Source organism: Stegostoma tigrinum, chromosome 10, assembly GCF_030684315.1.
Source record: "Stegostoma tigrinum isolate sSteTig4 chromosome 10, sSteTig4.hap1, whole genome shotgun sequence".
In the NCBI taxonomy this organism is placed as follows: domain Eukaryota; kingdom Metazoa; phylum Chordata; class Chondrichthyes; order Orectolobiformes; family Stegostomatidae; genus Stegostoma; species Stegostoma tigrinum.
The window spans coordinates 962,714-983,134 of record NC_081363.1 but is presented as its reverse complement, the minus strand read 5'-3'; the positions used below and the strand labels follow the sequence as shown (position 1 = coordinate 983,134).

The 20,421-nt window shown below is 42.0% G+C and overlaps 1 protein-coding gene across 3 annotated transcripts in view; it reads left to right on the top strand.

Moving 5' to 3' along the window:
* LOC125455671 (heme transporter FLVCR2) overlaps nt 1-20,421 on the top strand; it is a 140,582-nt gene that overhangs the window by 72,308 nt on the left and 47,853 nt on the right. For all 3 annotated transcript variants that reach the window (XR_009446210.1, XM_048537965.2, XM_048537964.2), the window contains exon 5: nt 5,793-5,896. Coding sequence is in view for 2 of the 3 variants with exons in the window: in XM_048537965.2 (XP_048393922.1) it covers nt 5,793-5,896 (104 nt within the window). In the remaining variant the exon portion in view is untranslated. The remainder of the gene's footprint in view (nt 1-5,792; nt 5,897-20,421) is intronic.

The following is a 20,421-nucleotide window of genomic DNA, read 5'->3' as shown; positions in this document are numbered from 1 at the left end:
AGGAAATCCAAGGGCGAGTCCTGGCCTTTCGTGCACCATTTGCCAGCTGCTTGCAAAGCAGTCCTGGTAGGTGCCGCAGCCTGTTCTTTCGCACTGTCTTAGCCAGAGATTTGGTACACATAGAATCCTGTAAAAGAAATGTAACTTCAATATTTTCATTGAATTGATGTGACTACAATTTATACTGCAAACTCCTGAGTGCCTATTTGGGACATCCATATATTGTACAAAATGATAGTGTCATCTTACTCAGCAAACAGATTCTTGCAGCGGATGCCGGGTAGCTGGAGTACAGTACTACTGTGTTGGTTTCTACAGACGCACAACGCAGCTGGAAGAGTGCTGGTAGGAAGTGATGAAATGGTTCATTAAATTCACGTTCATTTTAAATGGTAAAATTTATAAGGGGCTAGTTACTCAGTCCAGAATGAATCACAAACTCAATTGCCCACATGAAGCAGAGTTTGTTTAAATGTTCTGCTAACAGCAACATAGGGTTTAACACAAGGCAGAGTTCTTTTAACTGCATTTTAAAGGAGCTGTATATTTTTATTAACATATTTTCTGATGTGAATAAATGATAATTCTTCATCCTACCTTACTTGGATATACCACAGAAGCACGTTCTTGTCACACTAGGGAAAATATGAGGACAGCTTTCTTACCACGTGAAATGACCCTATAATCCTCCCTTTCCACACAACCATGTTTTACTTGAGCTGGCAGTAGCTCTTTGTTTCAATGACTGATAGATAGTCCCTTGTACTTTATTGATTTTTGTTTTAAACTGAACATTATTCATAAGAACAATGTAGAGCAATTTTATGGTCCACTCTGTAAAATCTATCAATTCAGTCTCTAAGACAATCTAATCAGCAGCAACAATTATTCAGTGCTTTATTTCACATGAGGTTAGGTGTGCCCTCAAGCCTAGTAATAAGAGAGCCCTAACCATAACTCTATCTGAAACATGGGAGTAATTGGCTTTACAGCCAGTGCTGGATATTAGGGCTCAAACTGGAAGTGCTAGTGCAGTGGTAATGCTAATGGTGTGGTAAATCCAGAAGCCCAAGCTAATACTCAGAGGCATGGCTTCAAATACCATCTTTGAGACATCTTAATCCAATAAACTCAGAAATTAAAAGCCAGTCTAATGGAGATCTAGTCCCTGATTGTTGTAAATTCCCACCTGGATCACCAATGACCCTGAGGGGAGGAAATCTATTGCCTTACCTGGTCAGGCCTACATGTGACTCCAGTCAAATAGCAGTATGATGGACTCTTAACTGCTCTCTGAAATGACCTAGAGAGAGGGCCACCCAGTTGCAGGTTGGTAAAGGTGCTCAATGGGTTGCATTCCTTCATTGGGAGAGGCAATGAATATAAGAGCAAGGATGTTGAATGCTGGAACTATATGCAATACCGGTTGGAGTTTTGCATACCATTCTAGTTGCCACATCACAGGAAGGAGATAGTTGCCTTGGAGAGAATGCAGAGGAGATTTACAGGGTTGTTGTCAGGTTTTGAAAATGGCAGCTATGAGGAAAGATTGGATAGGTTAGGGTTATTTTCCTTTGAAACAGGGGAAGGTAAGAAGTGACTTAATCAAGGTGTACAAAATACTGAGGAGCTTGAACAGAGTGCACAGAGATGGACTGTTTCCCTTCATGGAGAGATCATTTACTGGGGGCATATAGGATTTGGGTGATTGGTAGAAGGATTAGAGAGGACATGAGGAAAAACATTCCATCCACAATGTGGAGAATGTTTGGAATTCCCTGCCCACTTTGGTGGTTGAGGCAGGAACCCTCAATTCACTTAAAAGGAAGTTGGATCTGTAGCTGCAGCTCTGTAACCTGCGAGGATAATGGTGACTGGGATTAAAATGGGTGGCTCGTTTAAAGATGGAGAACAAATAATGGGCTTTGCCACATCCCGTTGCAAGAACAAACAAGTCTGCCAGTGTCGAATATGTTCCCAGTGGATGTCCCACTAAAAGGTGGAACGTTGTGTGATGCATTTGTCACAGGCCCCCTCTTCATGGCAAAGTGTTATTTTGATCTGGAACATACATTTTACAAGCTGCTGAGAGGCGTAGATAGAGTGGATAGTCAGAGAGTTTTTCCCAGGGCGGAAATGACTATTACAAGGGGGGCATAATTTTAAGGTGACTGGAGGAAGGTGTAGGGGTGATGTCAGAGGTAGACTCATCACACAGAGAGTGGTGGGCATGCAGAATGCACTGCGGCAGTGGGAGTGGCATCAGATACTTTAGAGACTCTTAAGTGACTCTTGGATAGGCACATGGAGGATAGTAAAATGTAGGGTGTGAAGGGTAGATTGATCTTAGTAGATAATATAGATCGGCACAACCTTGTGGGCTGAAGGGCCTGTACTGTTCTATGTTCTATAAAGAAGCAACACGAAGAGGCAGCGTGAAACACTGCTGGGCCAACAGTACTTTCACACCTAATCAAGTGGAAGGTATATTGTAACCGACACAAAAATGTCTCAGAGAGATAATGGGAACTGCAGATGCTGGAGAATCCAAGATAACAAGGTGTGGAGCTGGATGAACACAGCAGGCCAAGCAGCATCTCAGGAGCCGGAAAGCTGATGTTTTCGGCCTAGACCCTTCTTCAGAAATGCATTTCTGAAGAAGGGTCTAGGCCCGAAAAGTCAGCTTTTGTGCTCCTGAGATGCTGCTTGGCCTGCTGTCTTCATCCAGCTCCACACCTTGTTATCTCGAATGTCTCAGAGAGATCTGTCCAAATCAGACTGATTGCTGCTGAGTGTCTTTCTTTCTTAGGACATGGCCTTCTCTGATTTATTTGCCTGTCGTTGGTTGCCCTGAAGCCGGACGTATGTTGTCTTCTTGAACTATTATCAGTAGGTTTCATACAAAAGCTGTCATTTCAGGTCAGTTCAGAGAACATCCAAATAGTGACTGAGTAAGGGCAGCAGGATTCCTTCCTTAAACAGACTGGAAAACCCATTGGAATTTTTTGACAATACACTAGCGTCTTAGAAGTTACTAATTCCAGATTTTCATAATGAGAATTCAAGTTCTATAATGACCACAGTGGACTTTGAACTCAATTTCCTAGATGATTATTCCAGATCTCTGGATTAGCGTCTATTAACATAACCACACACCTTTACTCCTAAATATCACCAGAAACGGTCACCTTTGGATTTGAGTGTCTGTTGGGGGTGGGGGTGTTGGGGGGTGGGTGTGGCACTAGTCCATACAAGGACCAGTGAAAAAGATGCCAGACTTAATTATATCATTTGGTTGGCTATTGATGCTGATGCCTGTTTCTAACAGGAGATAATCAGGGAAAGCACTAACATTTCACAACAGGCTAGTGTCTTTCATATAGACTGGACTTCTCTAAAAAAAATTCCGTCCTTCTCCCCTATCATCAGTCATTGTCTCCTTTCTGAGAGATGCTTATTTATTTGCCCATTACTGGGTTCTTTAACTCAGTGAGAAATTCAAGGAGCCCATCATAATGTTGTTAGTTTTAAAACTGCCTTCAGTGCTTTCCTTAGTAATTACATGTGTTTATTTCTGTGCTGTATCCCAATGCTTTTATTTAAAGAATGAAGAAAATTCATGTGTTTATTTCTGTCCTGACTGTTTTCAGTAACAAACATAGGCATCGTGACTTAGCAGTAAGTGATCACAATGTTTGAAAGGAAAGGAGAGTAAAGTATCTATACGATGTGCCAAATGTAGGAGGTATTGTTCAGTCCTTCAAGGGCAAGTGAAACTGTTCAATTTGATCAGACGAAGGGACCTCGAACTGAATAGCGTTGTTTATCTGCATAAAGATCCAGTTTCCAGCTCAGTGCATTGGAACAGGACACAGCAAACAAGATGGGGCAAAGGGCCCCCTTCTGTTCAGTAAGATTCCACGTACAGAAAGCATACCCACAGCAAACACCGATCTGTACCTCTCTACTTATTTTTAGGATAAAACCTTTTTTAGCATATTTTCTCTTGTGCTGGGCTCTGCTCTCATGCTATCCCCGTTGAGAGGTGGAATGGACACCTGCTCCTTATCCTCAGTCTGAAAATTGGCAGTTGGGATGTTCAAGACTCGAGTCTGGGATAACACTTCACGAAGTTTTCTTCCTTTTTTGTGAGCAGGGATTGGATTCTGCTGCAGCCTCTCCATGAATAGACAGCTGAAATTGATAGCTTGTACTATGTCAGTATGTTGCATTCTGTTTCACCACAACATTGTCACATTGAATTTCACTTTGCCTGGTTGGCCAACTTCAGTCTCATAGATGTAAACCTACACCATAAACCTGTCCACTTGCTTGTCCAGTTGCCAGTTAAGGACATGAAGCCATCTCATTGGTGATTTAGGAGCAGTGATCTGGTTTTGAAATAAGGGCTTGTGTACTGCACTAGGAAAGGTTGTAAATACATTGCTGGCCTGTTTTGTATTTCCCTATTTATTGACTCAATCGGGTCCTTACGTGTGCAGTTTGAGCTTGAGGCATTTGTAACTGGTTGCAAACTTTGTAGTTTTATTTGTACTTTGGAAGTAATTTGAATCTGCCCTCTTAGCAAGCCTTAACAATAAACACAAGAAATGTGAATCAATTCATTCCCAATGTAACTGTTTTAACTGTGAAAGTATGAAATATTAGACAACATTTTACGATTCTGTCCCCACGGATTTTACAATGGTGCTCTTAAGATACAATGTATTCTGCCTGCACTCTGTGTGCTTGCCCTGGGCCTATCTCCTAAATGAAGTGTGAGGGAGACATTGGCAACACATCTGCCCTGGGCCAGTTGAGGCCCTTAAGTGACCAATTAATGGCCAGTTCCCTCATTCTGTCCCATCGCCATTTTAGCTGAAGCCAGGAGAGTTCTGTCAGTCTTGGCTGCATAGGCTCATGCTGTACAAGTGTTCCTCTTGTCCATCAGAAGCTCCCCTCCCAACAAAAAAAAATTCCAGGACTGCCTTCAAAGTGGGGGTGTGGAGGTCTCACCTTGAGCCAACAATGCCTCATGGTAGTAAACAGCTGCAGGAATGAGCAAGAATAAGTTCAGCGCTCTTTTGGTAATGGGGAGGTGATGACCTAGTGGTATTATCACTGGACTATTAATCCAGAGGCCCAGATAACTTCCAGGGACCTGGGTTCAAATCCTGCTGTGGCAGATGGTGGAATTTGAATTCAATAAAATACCTAGAACCTAATGATAACCATGAATCCATTGTTGTTTGTCATAAAAACCCGTCTGGTTCACTGTTGTCTTTTAGGGAAGGAAACTGCCATCCTTACCTGTTCTGACCTACATGTGACTCCAGACCCATACAGCAACGTGGTTGACTGTGAACTGCCCTCTGGGCAATTGGGGATGGGCAATAAATGCTGCTTGGCCAGCGATGCCCTCATCCTGTGAATGAATAATGAACAAAGGAATAGGGCAGATAACATCGCAGTCAAAAAATCCTGCCCTTAGCAAATCTCCAGGCAACTGTCCTAATTGTTCCATCTTCAAGATGCTAATCCACTTTTACCTTGAAGAGATCTTACCTACTAGATTAGAATCTGGAGAAATCAACTATCAGCAACAACGATTACTGACAACATAAATAATCCAGAAATCCAATGGTTTTATTTTTAAGTGAACCCTATTTATAGAAAGCTGATTTTAGATTCAGTGTTGATGACATACAGTGCGAGTACGAGTGCAGACCAGAGAAGAATGGTGCCACTGTCAATATTGGGGAATGTGCTGATTATTTTCTGCTTTCTCTCAGGGTGAAGAACTGAACGCTGGGAGGATTGGGCTCACTATTGTGGTTGCTGGAATGGTTGGTTCCATTATCTGCGGAATCTGGTTGGACAAAACCCGAACATACAAGTAAGAGCTAATTTCAATCTGTTCTCAAAATTTGGCCATTGGCTTCTCTTTGTCAAAACCATTTCTCAATGTTCTGGGTACCATAGCTTAGCAGAGGGCAAAGAAAATCCCATGTGACTACTTAACCGATACTACAAAATATGTACAGTATAATAAACCCACGATGATTCATTTACTCTTATGTGGAAAAGTCCAAATCCCCTGTGTCAGTTAGCGCAGGTATAAGAAGCAGGAGATCAATATCATGAAGGAATGACTTACATTGGAGTTTAATTCTGGGAGGGTTGTCACTGTATTGTCAAATGTTTTCATTGAGTTTTGCTTCAGATTGTTTGTGTGGTGAGTATTTTTACCCAGAGTTGTTGTTGTGTAATGGTGAAATACTTCCTGAGGATGAGGGTATTTGTACCTTTCATCGACAGTTCACTTCCTGTCTCTTGCTCAGTTTGTACAAAGAACCCAATACATGGAAGAAAATACACAGCATCCAATGAGACTTTAATTTGTAACAATTCTTCCTTCCCTTGGATGTTGAATACTGTTCGATTGTCTGCTCTCTAAGTACAGCATTATAGATGATCTAAGGTGACACTACCTCAACCTGTACTATCTGTCTTTTTTTTTCTTGTGGAGACAGATTCATTTTACGAATTTTTGTTTGAATTGTTACCTTTTTATATCTGGCTGTCTGGAATTTTGAAATTGTTAGCAGTTGACCGATGTAACTAGCTTATTATAACTTTTTGTGTGCTTTTAAACTATTTTATTTGCTGTTCAAAATTGGAAACCAGTGAAGATTGGAAAAATCTGGCTGAACTAAAGTTTAAATCTGTCACATAGCAATTCCTAATGTGTTCCTTGTCATGAGATACGCATGACTCATCCCATTATGGTATGAAAAGTGTCCCTGTCACTCTCAAACTCTTCCTGTTCCCATCACTTTCTTAACATCTACCTGCAAAGCCTTCTGATTCCCTGAAGGAAGACAAGCTCTCTCTTCTTGAGTATCTCCTGCACCAAGACTTCAAGTATCACCTCAGAGAACCTTGGGACATACTCTCTAGCTCGTTGAGCCACTTTTTCAAGGTTTGTCCTGCTCATTAACTCTTCTTTCACCTCTTCAGCACTGGGTTGCATGCTACAGTCAGATAAATTTGCAGGCAGCATGATGTTTGCATGTTGAGTGCAGTACCATGATTGGGTAAGGGCTAATTGCGCTCTGCAGTCCCCATGCTGATTTCTGGGGATACTGAAATGTTAGCCCTGCTACTCTGGACAAGTGAGAATTGTTTAGGGTTAAGTCATTGTGCCACCCGTTTCAGTGTAAAGCCTTCGAATGTACTTATAAAAAAAGCCGTAGTTATTGAGACCCTTGTAGCAAATCACTGTAACTATATGTGTCAAAACTGCTTTGTGCTGAAGGGGCTACACATGGTTTGCTTTCTACTGGTTGTACAAATATTGTGAAATCTAGAATGTTCAACTTTTGAATGAAGTAATTTGCAACCTGAGGATATACACTGCTGATCTGAATTGTGTGCATTTTGTTTCCAACCCTGTTCTGTCTCTTTGCTGCACTTGGGAAGAAATGTGTTCCAAACAGCCTCTCCACTTTAACTGCAAATAACGTGTAAGTATTTGAAACTGTTCTGAAGGTTGGAGTTATAGTCCGGAATCCATTTGTTTTTTTTTGGCTTGTGTCTGGAAAAGAAACTAATAAACTGTCTGTAAATTCAGAAACCTGTTCACTGACACTTGGCTACCTGCCATAATGTGTTGGGCAGTTCATTACTCCCCTCATCAACTGAACTTTCTGAGCATCATTACTTTGGTTTCCCACTGGTAATGTTAGCAACCTAGAACATATGGGGTTAGCATGCTTTTCAGCAGCTTGTCCCAATCTATTGTCATCTCTCAGCACAAAAGGAGAAATAAAAAATGTATTGAATTGAAATAGCCCCTTTGATATCCTTAGGATAATTGACAGCTGAGGTGGGGTTTTTGTATGTGGTCACTAATGTAATAATTCCTCTCGGTCAGTGCTGTGATCATGTCCAGACAATTTGTCGGTGAAGATTGGCCAAGGTACTGAGATAGTTCCACTGCCTGTTCCAATCAGATAATGTTGTGGCATCTTTTGCACCAGCCTGAAATGGCTCAGTTTAATGTCTCTTCAGAACAAGGAACTTAGCGCACTAGGCGCCTAGTGCTGTACTCCCTCAGTACTGAAATAGGATACTAGCCTGAGTCTGGCTTGCTCAAGTTTAGAGTACCCCTTAAATTCACAAACTTTTGACTAAAAGGTGAGAGTGCCACTCACTGAATCAGAGCAGACAGGACAGTGTATAGATGGCTGTTCCTCTCATTACATCATTTACAGCAGTGGCTGATCAACTTCAGCAGCCTGTTCATGTTCCTGTGTTAGCATCATGGAGCTGAGTGCATGACACTGCCAATTTGCATCTTTCATTTAACGGAGTGGATAAATAACCAGTTAGAAAGGTGATCATACGGTCGTTAGGGATATTGGAACCAGATATTGGTGGGGGGGAGGGGGTTGGTAATTGGACAGTGTAAAGTTTCTGAGATGATTTGTAGCTTAGGTCGTGGATGAGGTTGCAGACTCATGGTCAGTGTGCCTCCGGTGAAGCATTAGTGTTCTGTCCCACTTGTTATTTCTTTGCCTCAGTTTGTTGGGGTGGTTGGTACCAATTTTGGTTTTGTTTCTCAGTAGTTTGTACACAGGGTCTAATACAGTGTGTTTGTTGATGGGGTTCCAGTTGGAATACCTGGCCTCCAGGAATTCCCTGGCATGTCTCTGTTTAGCTTGTGCAATTATGGATGTGTTGACCCAGTTGAATTCTTGTTCCTCGTTGTCTGTGTACAGTGAGACAAGTGAGAAACGGTAGTGTCTCTTGGTGGCTGGTTGGAGTTTGTGTATCTGTACTGTCAGTTTTCTTCACTATTAACAAACATAAAGGATCCCAAACCCAAAGCCAGGCAGAACTGTTATAATTAAGGCCTGTGAGAAACACTGCATAGGCCAAATCAGAAGAAAACCGACAACCAGGATACATGAACACCAACTAGCCACCAAGGGACATGACCAATTCTCACATGTCTCACTACACACGGATAACAAGGGACATGTATTTGAATGGGAAAACACATCAATAATAGCACAAGCCAAGCAGAGACATGCCAGGGAATTCCTGGAGGCTCACTATTCTCCATCAGCAAACACATTGAATTCAACACTTTACGTGAATCAGTGAGAAACAGAACCAGAAATGGTGCCAACCACCCCAACAAACTGACACCTATAAATAACAAGCGAGACAGAACACCGATGCTTCACCGGAGGTGCACGGACGATATTACCGAGCATGGTGACAAAACATCTGCACTTAAACACAATGGCAAGGTGAGCTAGTGTACTACCTCATTAAACAGTTGTTTAGCGAATGGTTAGTAATTTGTGAAGCAAATGTTTGGGGAATGGTTAAACAGTTGGGAGGGAGTTATGTCTAACTATAGGCTGTCTCAGTGTTCCTAAAGAGAAAATGCTTAACCTGTTAGGTTAGATTTTTGCAATCATTTTCTGGTTTGCTGCCTCACCTCCTGGTGCTGCGCTTTCATTTCTCTTCCCTCACATATTCAGTCAACTCTGGTCATTTATGGACTAGTCCGAGAGTTAATGATGATGGGGGCCACTTTACTAAAGCTCTACATAGCTCACAGAACAAATATTAAGGAACAAAATAAAATCAGAAAGTGAAATAATTGTTACAACACTGAACGACACCAGACCTGGCCCTTAGTATTTACACTGATGAGCACCGTTACCTTGTAACAAGGGCCTGCCTTTTCTCCGTATCCCTGCACGCCCAAATAGCCATTTCAATGCCTCAGTTGAACCAGACTCCATCACATTTCCATATACTCTATATGAGTCGTCAACTAAATATTACCCGAAAATGTCACAATCCCTTAATAACCGCTTTCCAAATAAATATCAGCCAGACTTGTCTGCTGCCTGTGCACAAAATGAATTCACAGAGATAGGATCAAATCAGAGCAACCATAAAGCTCCCTCTTCTCCACGGCAATATGACACACATCCTGTTTCCTGGTCACAATGCAAATTAACTCCTTTAAATTGCAAAATTTTAATTTTGAGAAGCTACATGAGTCACATATCCTTTGCTGATATAACTGCAGATGTCATGTTTGGCTCAGTAACCCAGCTGCCATTGTAGGGCTGTCACTCTGACCTTATCCAGTAAGTAGTAAATTACATTTTGAATTGTAACCATCTTGCGTTTGTTTGTCTTGGGAACCTTTGAATATTTGTCAGCTTTTCTTGCTGACTGAATTCACATTTATCATTTAATTTCTAATGTGGAAGACCATACCTCAAACTTACAAACTGTGTCATGAAGCACAAGTGTGAATTCACAAATTTTTCCCTGGATCAAACGAAGTGTAACGTCCAGGCAACAGGCTGGGTTAATGTTGGTAGGGAGAGGAGTGCAGTGAGTTGCTAGGGAATGGAAGTCTAAGCAGGGATTGGAATCTACAGGTTGTTTTTCACTGTATTTAATTTGTTTATCCAGTACTTGATGTTAGGATGAGCAGTCTGATAATTTAGCAACAGTAGAGGAGTTGAAAGAGGTGTTGTGGTGATCTGGGTGTTGTTAGGCTCCATGTGAATGTCAGCAAATGTGCCTTTGGATGTGGTAACTGAGGGGGCGACATGGAGATGGGAAATAAGAGAGGACCAAGGATCAATCCTTGGGGATACCAAAATTAATGGTAGAGGAGCAGGAGGAGAAGCTATTCAAAGTGGTTGCCAGGTTAGAAAGAATGCAGCTGAGAGCAGTAGATTTGGAGGAGGGTGGTATGGTCACCATGTCTAAGGCTGCAGGAAGGACCAGCGGACAGAACGGGAAGATTGAATTTTGCCACAGCCGTGTAGGATGTCATGGGGTTAGCCACTTAGAACTGAGGAGGATCATTTTTTTCTCACTGAGGATTGTAAATCTTTGGAACCCTCTTCCTCGTGAATATCTTATGGCAGTACTAGATGGATTTTTAATACATAAAGAAGTGAAAGATTATCAAGGGTACGAGGGACTGAGGAGGAATCAGAGATGCATTTTATTATTCAAAAACACACAATTCATAGAGTCAGTCAATACGGTGTTTTATAAATTCCTACTTTAGAAATAAAACCAGTCTGACTCGAAACTTAAAACACAGTTTCTAAACGGTCTCACACCTAACATAATATGTCTGACCTAAAATGCACCTTTTTTTGCACTGATAAAACCTTTACTTCTCTCAGGACCGTGACTTGAAAGGAATTTGGGGATTTAAATATACATATTAATTAATTAAAACCTACTAACTGATTAAAGATTTAACAGCATCTTCGGTTTGTTTAAAGTATCCTCATCAATGATGTGACTTTTCATCTTTTACTTACAAATTCTGATGATAGTATAAGGTAGGGGTGGAGGTTAGATAGACCTTAGGTTTAGGGTAAAGGTTTGGCACGACATCATGGGCTGAAGGGCACGTACCATGCAGTACTGGTCTGTGTTCCAAATTCTGTGTCTGATAAAGCCTCTCTCCCGAAGAAGGACTGAGGCTCCGAAAGCTTGTGATTTCTAATAAACCTGTTGGACTATAACCTGGTGTCATGTGATTTCTGACCTTGTCCACCCCAGTCCAATACCGGCATCTCCACATCATGATCCTATTGAATGGTAGAGCTGGCTCAAGGGGCTGAATGGCCTATTCCTGCTTTTAATTCATATGTTCATTATGTTGAGGCTTTGATGAGAGGGCGAGGTTTATGTGGCTGAATGAACCTGCTCCATCTATGTATAAAATTATCCATGACATTCTGTGTCATTTTTACTCCTCAGTCCTTGCCACATGTTCCTTAATTTTATTCGTGCCCAAAATAATCCAATGACATTGTCGGGAATCTGCTTATTGGCTGAGAGTCAGAGCTGACTGAGAAACACATTTGTAATCCTCTGACTGAATCTACTCAATCTCTCCTCGCAGCGTAGCATTGCATCAGAGGCGAGAAAATCTGTACATGGTCCATAGGCTCCTCAAACTCTCCAAATCTGCTTCACAGAACCAGATCCCTGGTGGTCTTTGTACTACACATGAGTACCTTCCCATCCTGATTCATCAAACCCCATAAAAATAACCTTCATTAAAGATCACGAAGGCAGATGGAAACCTGGGGTTGAAATTACAATCAGACCAGAAACAATGTGGTGAACTATGAAGCAGGTTCAAAGTTTAAATGACCTAATATTCTATTGCTAAGTCCTATACTTCCTAGGGAAGACACAAGCAATCTCCCAGATGCAATAGTGGCTGAAGGACCGAGGATAATGGACGAACTGAAGGGTATTTATATTAGGCAGGAAATGGTGTGGATAGCCTGTTAGGTCTGAAGGCTGATAAGTCCCCGGGACCTGATGGTCTGCATCCCAGGGTACTTAAGGAGGTGGCTCTAGAAATTGTGGACGCGTTGGTAATTATTTTCCAAGGTTCTATAGATTCAGGATCAGTTCCTGCGGATTGGAGGGTGGCAAATGTTGTCCGACTTTTCAAGAAAGAAGGGAGAGAGAAAACAGGAAATTACAGGCCGGTTAGCCTGACGTCAGTGGTGGGAAAGATGCTGGAGTCAATTATAAAAGATGAAATTACGACTCATTTGGATAGCAGTAACAGAATAGGTCAGAGTCAGCATGGATTTACCAAGGGGAAATTGTGCTTGACTAATCTTCTGGAATTTTTTGAGCATGTATCTATGAAGGTGGATAAGGGAGAACCAGTGGATGTAGTGTACCTGGACTTTCAGAAAGCCTTTGATAAAGTCCCACATAGGAGATTGGTGAACAAAATTAGGGCACATGGTATTGGGGGCAAAATACTGAGTTGGATTGAAAATTGGCTGGCTGACAAGAAGCAAAGAGTAGTGATAAACGGGTCCCTTTCGGAATGGCAGGCAGTGACCAGTGGGGTACCACAAGGTTCGGTGCTGGGACCTCAGCTGTTTACGATATACATTAATGATATAGATGAAGGCATTACAAGTAATATTAGCAAATTTACTGATGACACAAAGTTGGGTGGCAGTGTGAAATGTGAGGAGGATGTTATTAGAATACAGCGTGACTTGGACAGGCTAGGTGAGTGGACGGATGCGTGGCAGATGCAGTTTAATGTGGATAAATGTGCGGTTATACACTTTGGTGGCAAGAACAGGAAGGCCGATTACTATCTCAATGGAGTCAAGTTAGGTAAAGGGGAAGCACAACGAGATCTAGGTGTTCTTGTACATCAGTCAGTGAAAGCAAGAATGCAGGTCCAGCAGGCAGTGAAGAAAGCTAATAGCATGCTGGCCTTCATCACAAGAGGAATTGAGTATAGGAGCAAAGAGGTCCTTCTGCAGCTGTACAGGGCCATGGTGAGACCACACCTGGAGTATTGTGTACAGTTTTGGTCTCCATACTTGAGGTAGGACATTCTTGCTATTGAGGGAGTGCAGCGTAGGTTCACGAGGTCAATTCCTGGAATGGCAGGACTCTTATATGTTGTTAGATTGGAGCGACTGGGCTTGTATACACTTAGAGTTCAGAAGGATGAGAGGGTATCTGATTGAGGCGTATAAGATTATTAAGGGATTGGACACTCTGGAGGCAGGGAGCATGTTTCCACTGATGGGTGAGTCCAGAACCAGAGGACACAGTTTAAAAATAAGGTGTAGGCCATTTAGAACAGAGTTGAGGAAAAACTTCTTCACCCAGAGAGTGGTGGATATATGGAATGTTCTGCCCCAGAGGGTAGTGGAGGCCAACTCTCTGGATACTTTCAAGAAAGAGATGGATAGAGCTCTTAAAGATAGTGGAATCAAGGGTTATGGGGATAAGGCAGGAACAGGATACTGATTGTGGATGATCAGCCATGATCATAATGAATGGTTGTGCTGGCTCGAAGGGCCAAATGGCCTACTCCAGCACCTATTGTCTATACTCCTGTGCATGCGTGCAATTCTCCTCTAATGCTCAATGTGATCCCAAGCTCTATGATCTAAACATTTCATGGATAAATAAGATTTTCCCAAATTCCATAGATAACAAGGTGTGGAGCAGGACAAACACAGCAGGCCAAGCAGCATCGTAGGAGCAGGAAAGCTGATGTTTTGGCCCTGGACCCTTCATCTAGGCCCGAAACGTCAGCTTTTGTGCTCCTGAGATGCTGCTTGGCCAGTTGTGTTCATCCAGCTCCACACCTTGTTATCTCAGATTCTCCAACGTCTGTAGTTCCTATTATCTCTTTCCTAAATCCCATGTTGGTTTTTATTCACTTATTAGTGAGCCATTTTTAAATAGTTGTTTTTAAGCCTCTACTTGTTGGACCATACAGGTTTTACAATGCAGCTGGGAGCAACCCTTCCTGAGCCAATAGCTTTGAGCTTCAAACGAACTCTAGGACTTGATGCCCAAGAAAGGCAGTTTGTGTCACCAGCAATTCAATGAAATATCAGCCTGCATCAGGCATGTGATGGAAATGATAGTATGTGACACAGAGACAAGGTGGAGGGACAGGTAATGATGAGGAAGTAGGGAGGCTGCAGAAAGACATGGACAGGCTGGGAGAGTGGACAGAGAAGTAACAGATGGAATACAATGTGGGGAAAGTGTGAGGTCATGTACTTTGGTGCGTTTGGAGGAGCAAACTATTTTCTGAATGGGAAAGGGATTGAGAAATCTGAAGCATAAGGGGACTTGGGAGACATGATTCAGGATTCTCTTAAGATTAACGTGCAGGTTCAGTTGGCAGTGAGGAAGGCAAATGTAATGTCAGCATTCATTTCAAGAGAGCTAGAATACAAGAGCAGGGATGTGCTGCTGAGGCTGTTTAAGGCTCTGGTCAGACAGCATTGGAGATATTGTGAGCAGTTTAATACCCATAACTAAGGAAGGACGTGCTGGTCTTGGAGAAGAGGTTAGCAAGGATGATCCTGGGGAGGAAGAGCTTATCAATAGGGGGAATGGTTGAAGACTCTGAGTTTGTATTTGATGTAGATTAAGAGGATGAGGAGAATATTCATTGAAACAGAATACTGGCAGGACTGGATAGAGTGGTCGTGGAGAAGATATTACCACCAGTAGGAGAGACTAGGACCCGAGGACACAGCCTCAGGGTGAACAGACAACCCTTTAGAAATGAGATGAGGAGGAATATCTTCAGCCAGAAGGTGGTAAATCTGTGGAACTCATTGTCACAGAGGGCTGGAAAGGCCAAGGAATTGAGTGTATTTAAGGCAGAGATAGGTTATTGATGAGTAAAGAGATCAAGAGTGAATGGAGAAGCAGGAGAATGGGGTTTAGAAACACATTAGGCATGACTGAATGGCAGAGCAGACTCGATGTGTCGAATATCCTAATTCTGCTCCTTTATCTTATGATCTAATGGCCTGAAGTTGCAGTCTTTGCCATCACTGTTCACAGCTTCAGACCACAATATTTTAAATGTGGATTTTGTCACAGCAACTGACACCCTCTGAGTAAACTGAGCCTCACCAACTCTAACAGTTGTTGGACTGCCCACAGATTTACCCAATCGATTCCTACAACATCTTAAATACCTCCTTCAACTGCCCCTTTAGCCTTCTCCTCTCCATGGGGAAGGTAACCTATCACTGACCTGGTTTCTTCATACCCCCTTTCCAACATTGTGAGGGTTTTTAAGGATAGGTTTCTTACAACCGAAACCGAATTAACGTTTCAAGTCCAGTGTGATTCTTCTTCAGTCTGAGACATTAATTCTGTTTCTCTCCCCACAGATGTTGCCAGACCTGCTGAGTTTCTCTAGCATTCTCCACATTTGTTTCAAATTTCCAGCATCCACAGTATTTTGTCTTCTTTGAGTAACATCAGTGTTATTCTATGTTTTCTGTTTTTTTTCTATTTGTAATTACCTATAATTTCTGTCGAGAGTGTGGGTTGCTCAAGTGGTTTTTGTTTTAGTTTTACTGGTATGTTAAGTCTTTAAATACATTAAATGATTTACTGTCAGAGAAAGCACAAAGACTATTGAATGAATGGATTCTTTTTCCAATATGTAAAAGCTGTTGTCATTATTGAAATGGCACACAGGAGCACAAAATTACACTGACCTTGATGGACACTTGCTTATCCTTTAGGATGAAGATGACTATATTGTGTAGAGTCTTGACAGAATTTGGTTAATGCAGAGCTGATTGCAATGGCTGATCTACAACCAGAATGTTCTGTAAACATAGCACGATACTTAGATGACTGAGTTTTGCTTGAGTCATGGGCTCAGGATTTGCTCCTCCTACTGTATTCTCACTGCCTCTGAAACATGTTTGCTTCTGATGAGAGCTACACCAACTATTTTTATATTTGACTGCTTATTGAAATAATTTAGCGCGACTTTCTCCCAGAGCTATGGCTTAATAGCAGCATTCCTAAGTGAAGTCTTGGGAGTATTCTTGAAACACTTCCTCTACCGTGACGAGAGTTAGACTCTCCATGGAGGGCAGTGCATCAATGTCAGGCAGTTTGGCGAAATCAGCAGGTCAGTTGTGACCATCTCATTGTGGCATACATGTTTGACATGCCAAGTTGGCTGATCGCCATGATGTTTGGTATGTTGTCCTGGCTGTCTGATTTTCAAAAGCTTCCAGAGGCAGCTGAAATGAAAATGTTTGAGCTTCTGAACATCCTGGCACACCGTCAAACACTTGCATACATCAAACAGGACTACTGTTGTAAAGTTGGTATCATATTTGTGGTTTGGAAGGCAGGACGTTAAAATTTGTTTGTAAAATGATAGGTGGGAAGAATGCGTGGTCCCTTTAAATGTCTATGTGCTTTTTTAAGTTTGGTGATTAAAACGAAAAAGTCTGCATGCAACAGCACATGCACAGAGAGTTCTTGAAAAACAAATATTGTATCAAAAGGCTATACTGTTAGCAGGCAAAGCTGCATTTTTACCAAGGTAACAGGTTTTTGAATTTAGCCAATTAATTTAAACCAGGCACCAGGTATCAAAGCCCAATTAAATTTAAATCTGATGGTTTTGACAACCTAGGACCAATCCTACTGTAAGAAATTAATAGGTCATTAAGGGTATAAAAGAAGAGGGTATTGGAAAATCACTGTGAGAGCAAACTGCCATCTGTTAAGAGAACAGCTCTCAACAGCCAGCAGCTCTAAAGAAAGAGAAAATCATTTGCTCTTGCAGAAACCCTGGAGATCTCAGAGTAAGCACCATCTAAATAAAGGTAGTACTGAACTCTTTCCTAATATTCCTGACACAAAAATTCAAGGGATGAAGGCATTCCTGACTGGAGGGCAGCGAAGAAGGCAAAGGACATTCTGGAAGACTTATCCTGGCTGTAATTTTGAGAAATAATGCTTTAAGTTTTTAAAATTTTTTTAACGTGTTTTCAAGAGCACTGGGAAATCAGAAGATTGGGAAGGCTACAAAAACAAAGAATAACAAAGAGAGCAATAACGAAGGAGAGGATCAAATATGAAGGTAGGCTAGCTAGTAATGTTAGAAATGACAGTAAAACCTTCTTTCAATACATAAGAAACAAACGAGAGGCAAAAATAGACATTGGGCTACTCCAAACTGATGCTGGAAGGCTAGTGATGGGAGATAAGGAAATAGCTGAAGAACTTAATAAGAACTTTGCGTCAGTCTTCACAGTGGAAGACATGAGTAGTATCCCAACAATTAGGGAGAGCCAGTGGGCAGAGTTGAGTATGGTAGGCATTACAAAAGAGAAGGTGCTAGAAGAGCTAAAAGGTCTAAAAATTGCTAAATCTCCTGGCCCCGATGGGCTACATCCTCGAGTTCTGAGGGAGGTGGCTGACGAAATAGCAGAGGCTTTGGATGTGATCTTTCAAAAGTCACTGGAGTCAGGGAAAGTCCCAGATGATTGGAAAATTGCTGTTGTAACCCCTCTGTTTAAGAATGGACCAAGGCAAAAGATGGAAAATTATAGGCCGATTAGCCTAACCTCGGTAGTTGGTAGAATTCTAAAATCCATTGTCAAGGATGAGATTTCTAAACTCCTGGAAGGGCAGGGTCAGATTAGAACAAGTCAGCAGTGATTTAGTAAGGGGAGTTCATGCCTGACAAACCTGTTAGAATTCTTTGAAGAGGTAACAAGTATATTAGACCAGGGAAACCCAGTAGATGTTATCTATCTAGACTTCCAAAAGGCCTTTGATACGGTGTCTCATGGAGGCTGCTGAGCAAGGTGAGGGCCCATGGTGTTCAAAGTGAACTACTCGCTTGGATTGAGGATTGGCTGTCTGACAGAAGGCAGAGAGTTGGGATAAAAGGCTGTTTCTCGGAATGGCAACCGGTGACGAGTGGTGTCCCACAGGGTTCAGTGTTGGGGCCGCAGCTGTTTACCTTATACATTAATGATCTGGATGAAGGGACTGGGGGCATTCTGGCGAAGTTTGCCGATGATTCAAAGATAGGTAGACAGCCAGGCAGTACTGAGGAGGTGGGGAAGCTGCAGAAAGATGTAGACAGTTTAGGAGAGTGGTCCAGGAAATGGCTGATGAAATTCAACGTGAGCAAATGTGAGGCTTTGCACTTTGGAAAAAAGAATACAGGCTTGGACTATTTTCTAAATGGTGAGAAAATGCGTAACGCAGAAGTACAAAGGGATCTGGGAGTGTTGGTCCAGGATTCTCTAAACGTTAACTTGCAGGTAGAGTCCGTGATTAAGAAAGCGAATGTAATGTTGTCGTTTATCTCAAGAGGGTTGGAATATAAAAGCAGCGATGTGCTTCTGAGGCTTTATAAGGCTCTAGTTAGGCCCCATTTAGAGTACTGTGTCCAATTTTGGGCCCCACACCTCAGGAAGGACATACTAGCCCTGGAGCATGTCCAGCGGAGATTCACACGGATGATCCCTGGAATGGTCGGTTTAACGTATGATGACTGGCTAAGGATCCTGGGATTGTATTCATTAGAGTTTAGAAGGTTGAGGGGATATCTAATAGAAACTTACAAGATAATGTATGGCTTAGAAGAGGTGAACGCTAGGAAGTTGTTTCCATTAGGCGGGGAGACTAGGGCCTGTGGGCACAGCCTTAAAATTAAAGGGGGTAAATTTAAAACGGAAATGAGAGACATTTCTTCAGTCTGAGAGTGGCGGGCTTGTGGAATTCATTGCCGCAGAGTGCAGTGGAGGCCACGACGTTAGATGCCTTCGAGGCAGAGATTGATAAATTCTTGATCTTACAAGGAATCAAGGGCTATGGGGAGCGTGCAGGGAAGTGGAGTTGAAATGCCCATCAGCCATGATTTAAATGGCAAAGTGGACTTGATGGGCTGAATGGCCTTACTTCCACTCCTATGTCTTATGGTCTTATGGTCTAAATTAATTTGGTTTATATAAGTGGGAGTTATATCGATTGGAACACCATAATATTAGAATTTTGTTTTATTCAAGACTAGATAGCAGTCAAGGGGGAATTGTTCAATTTGTTAGTACTTCTGTTAATTTGTTAACTGTTTGATGAATAAATTGTTACCTGTTGATTATGTAGTGACAATCAGGGATTTCTTTCAGTTAACCACTCCTTTAATAGATTGTGTGGTGTGGTGATCTTCCCTGGGTTTTTCGGTTATAGTTATCGGGGTGGGGGATGACCACCTCTTTGTAAGAGGTTGGGGGATTGAATCAGGGTTCTGGCTGGTTTGTGTGCGTAATCTGAATGGATTTGAACAGATTTGGACAGATTTAAACATACTTGGGGATTAGTGTGGTGAATCATGAATAAAACTTGTGTGAGAAGTGGAAAATCTGTTTTATTTCGGTTACTTGTGGTTAGTTCAATCAAAAGTGGGGGAAGTGGCTCTTAACAGTACTAAAGAGGCTCTGGGTTTGAAGTTCTTTCCTAAATTTTCCAAAAAAGTTTAGAAAGACAGAGGAAGCTTATACTTTTAGACTCAGCAAGCTGGCTAGAATTGGGTTTAACTAGGGAGAAGCAGAAAGCTGAAATTGTTAAAGGGGCTAGTCAAGCATTTAGGTATACAGAAAAACAGACAAGGGCAGGGCATTAAAAGTAATTAAATTGCAAATAAGACTATTGGAGTTAGAAAGGGAAAAAGAGAGGGAAGAAAGAATGTTTGAGTCAGAAAAGATGTAGTTGGAACTTGAAGTTCAAATGGCAGAAGGAAAAGTACAAGAAAAAATAGTATAACAAAGTGTGGGGCTGGATGAACACTGCAGGCCCAGCAGCATCTCAGGAGCACAAAAGCTGAGGTTTCGGGCCTAGACCCTTCATCAGACCCTACACAAATATGTCCCAACATTACCAAAATTTGATGAAAAAGATACAGAAGCCTCTGCCATTTCCTTTGAGAAATTGGCCAGATGAGGTGTCCGGAGACAGTGTGGGTAATGTGAATTTAGACCAAGTTAG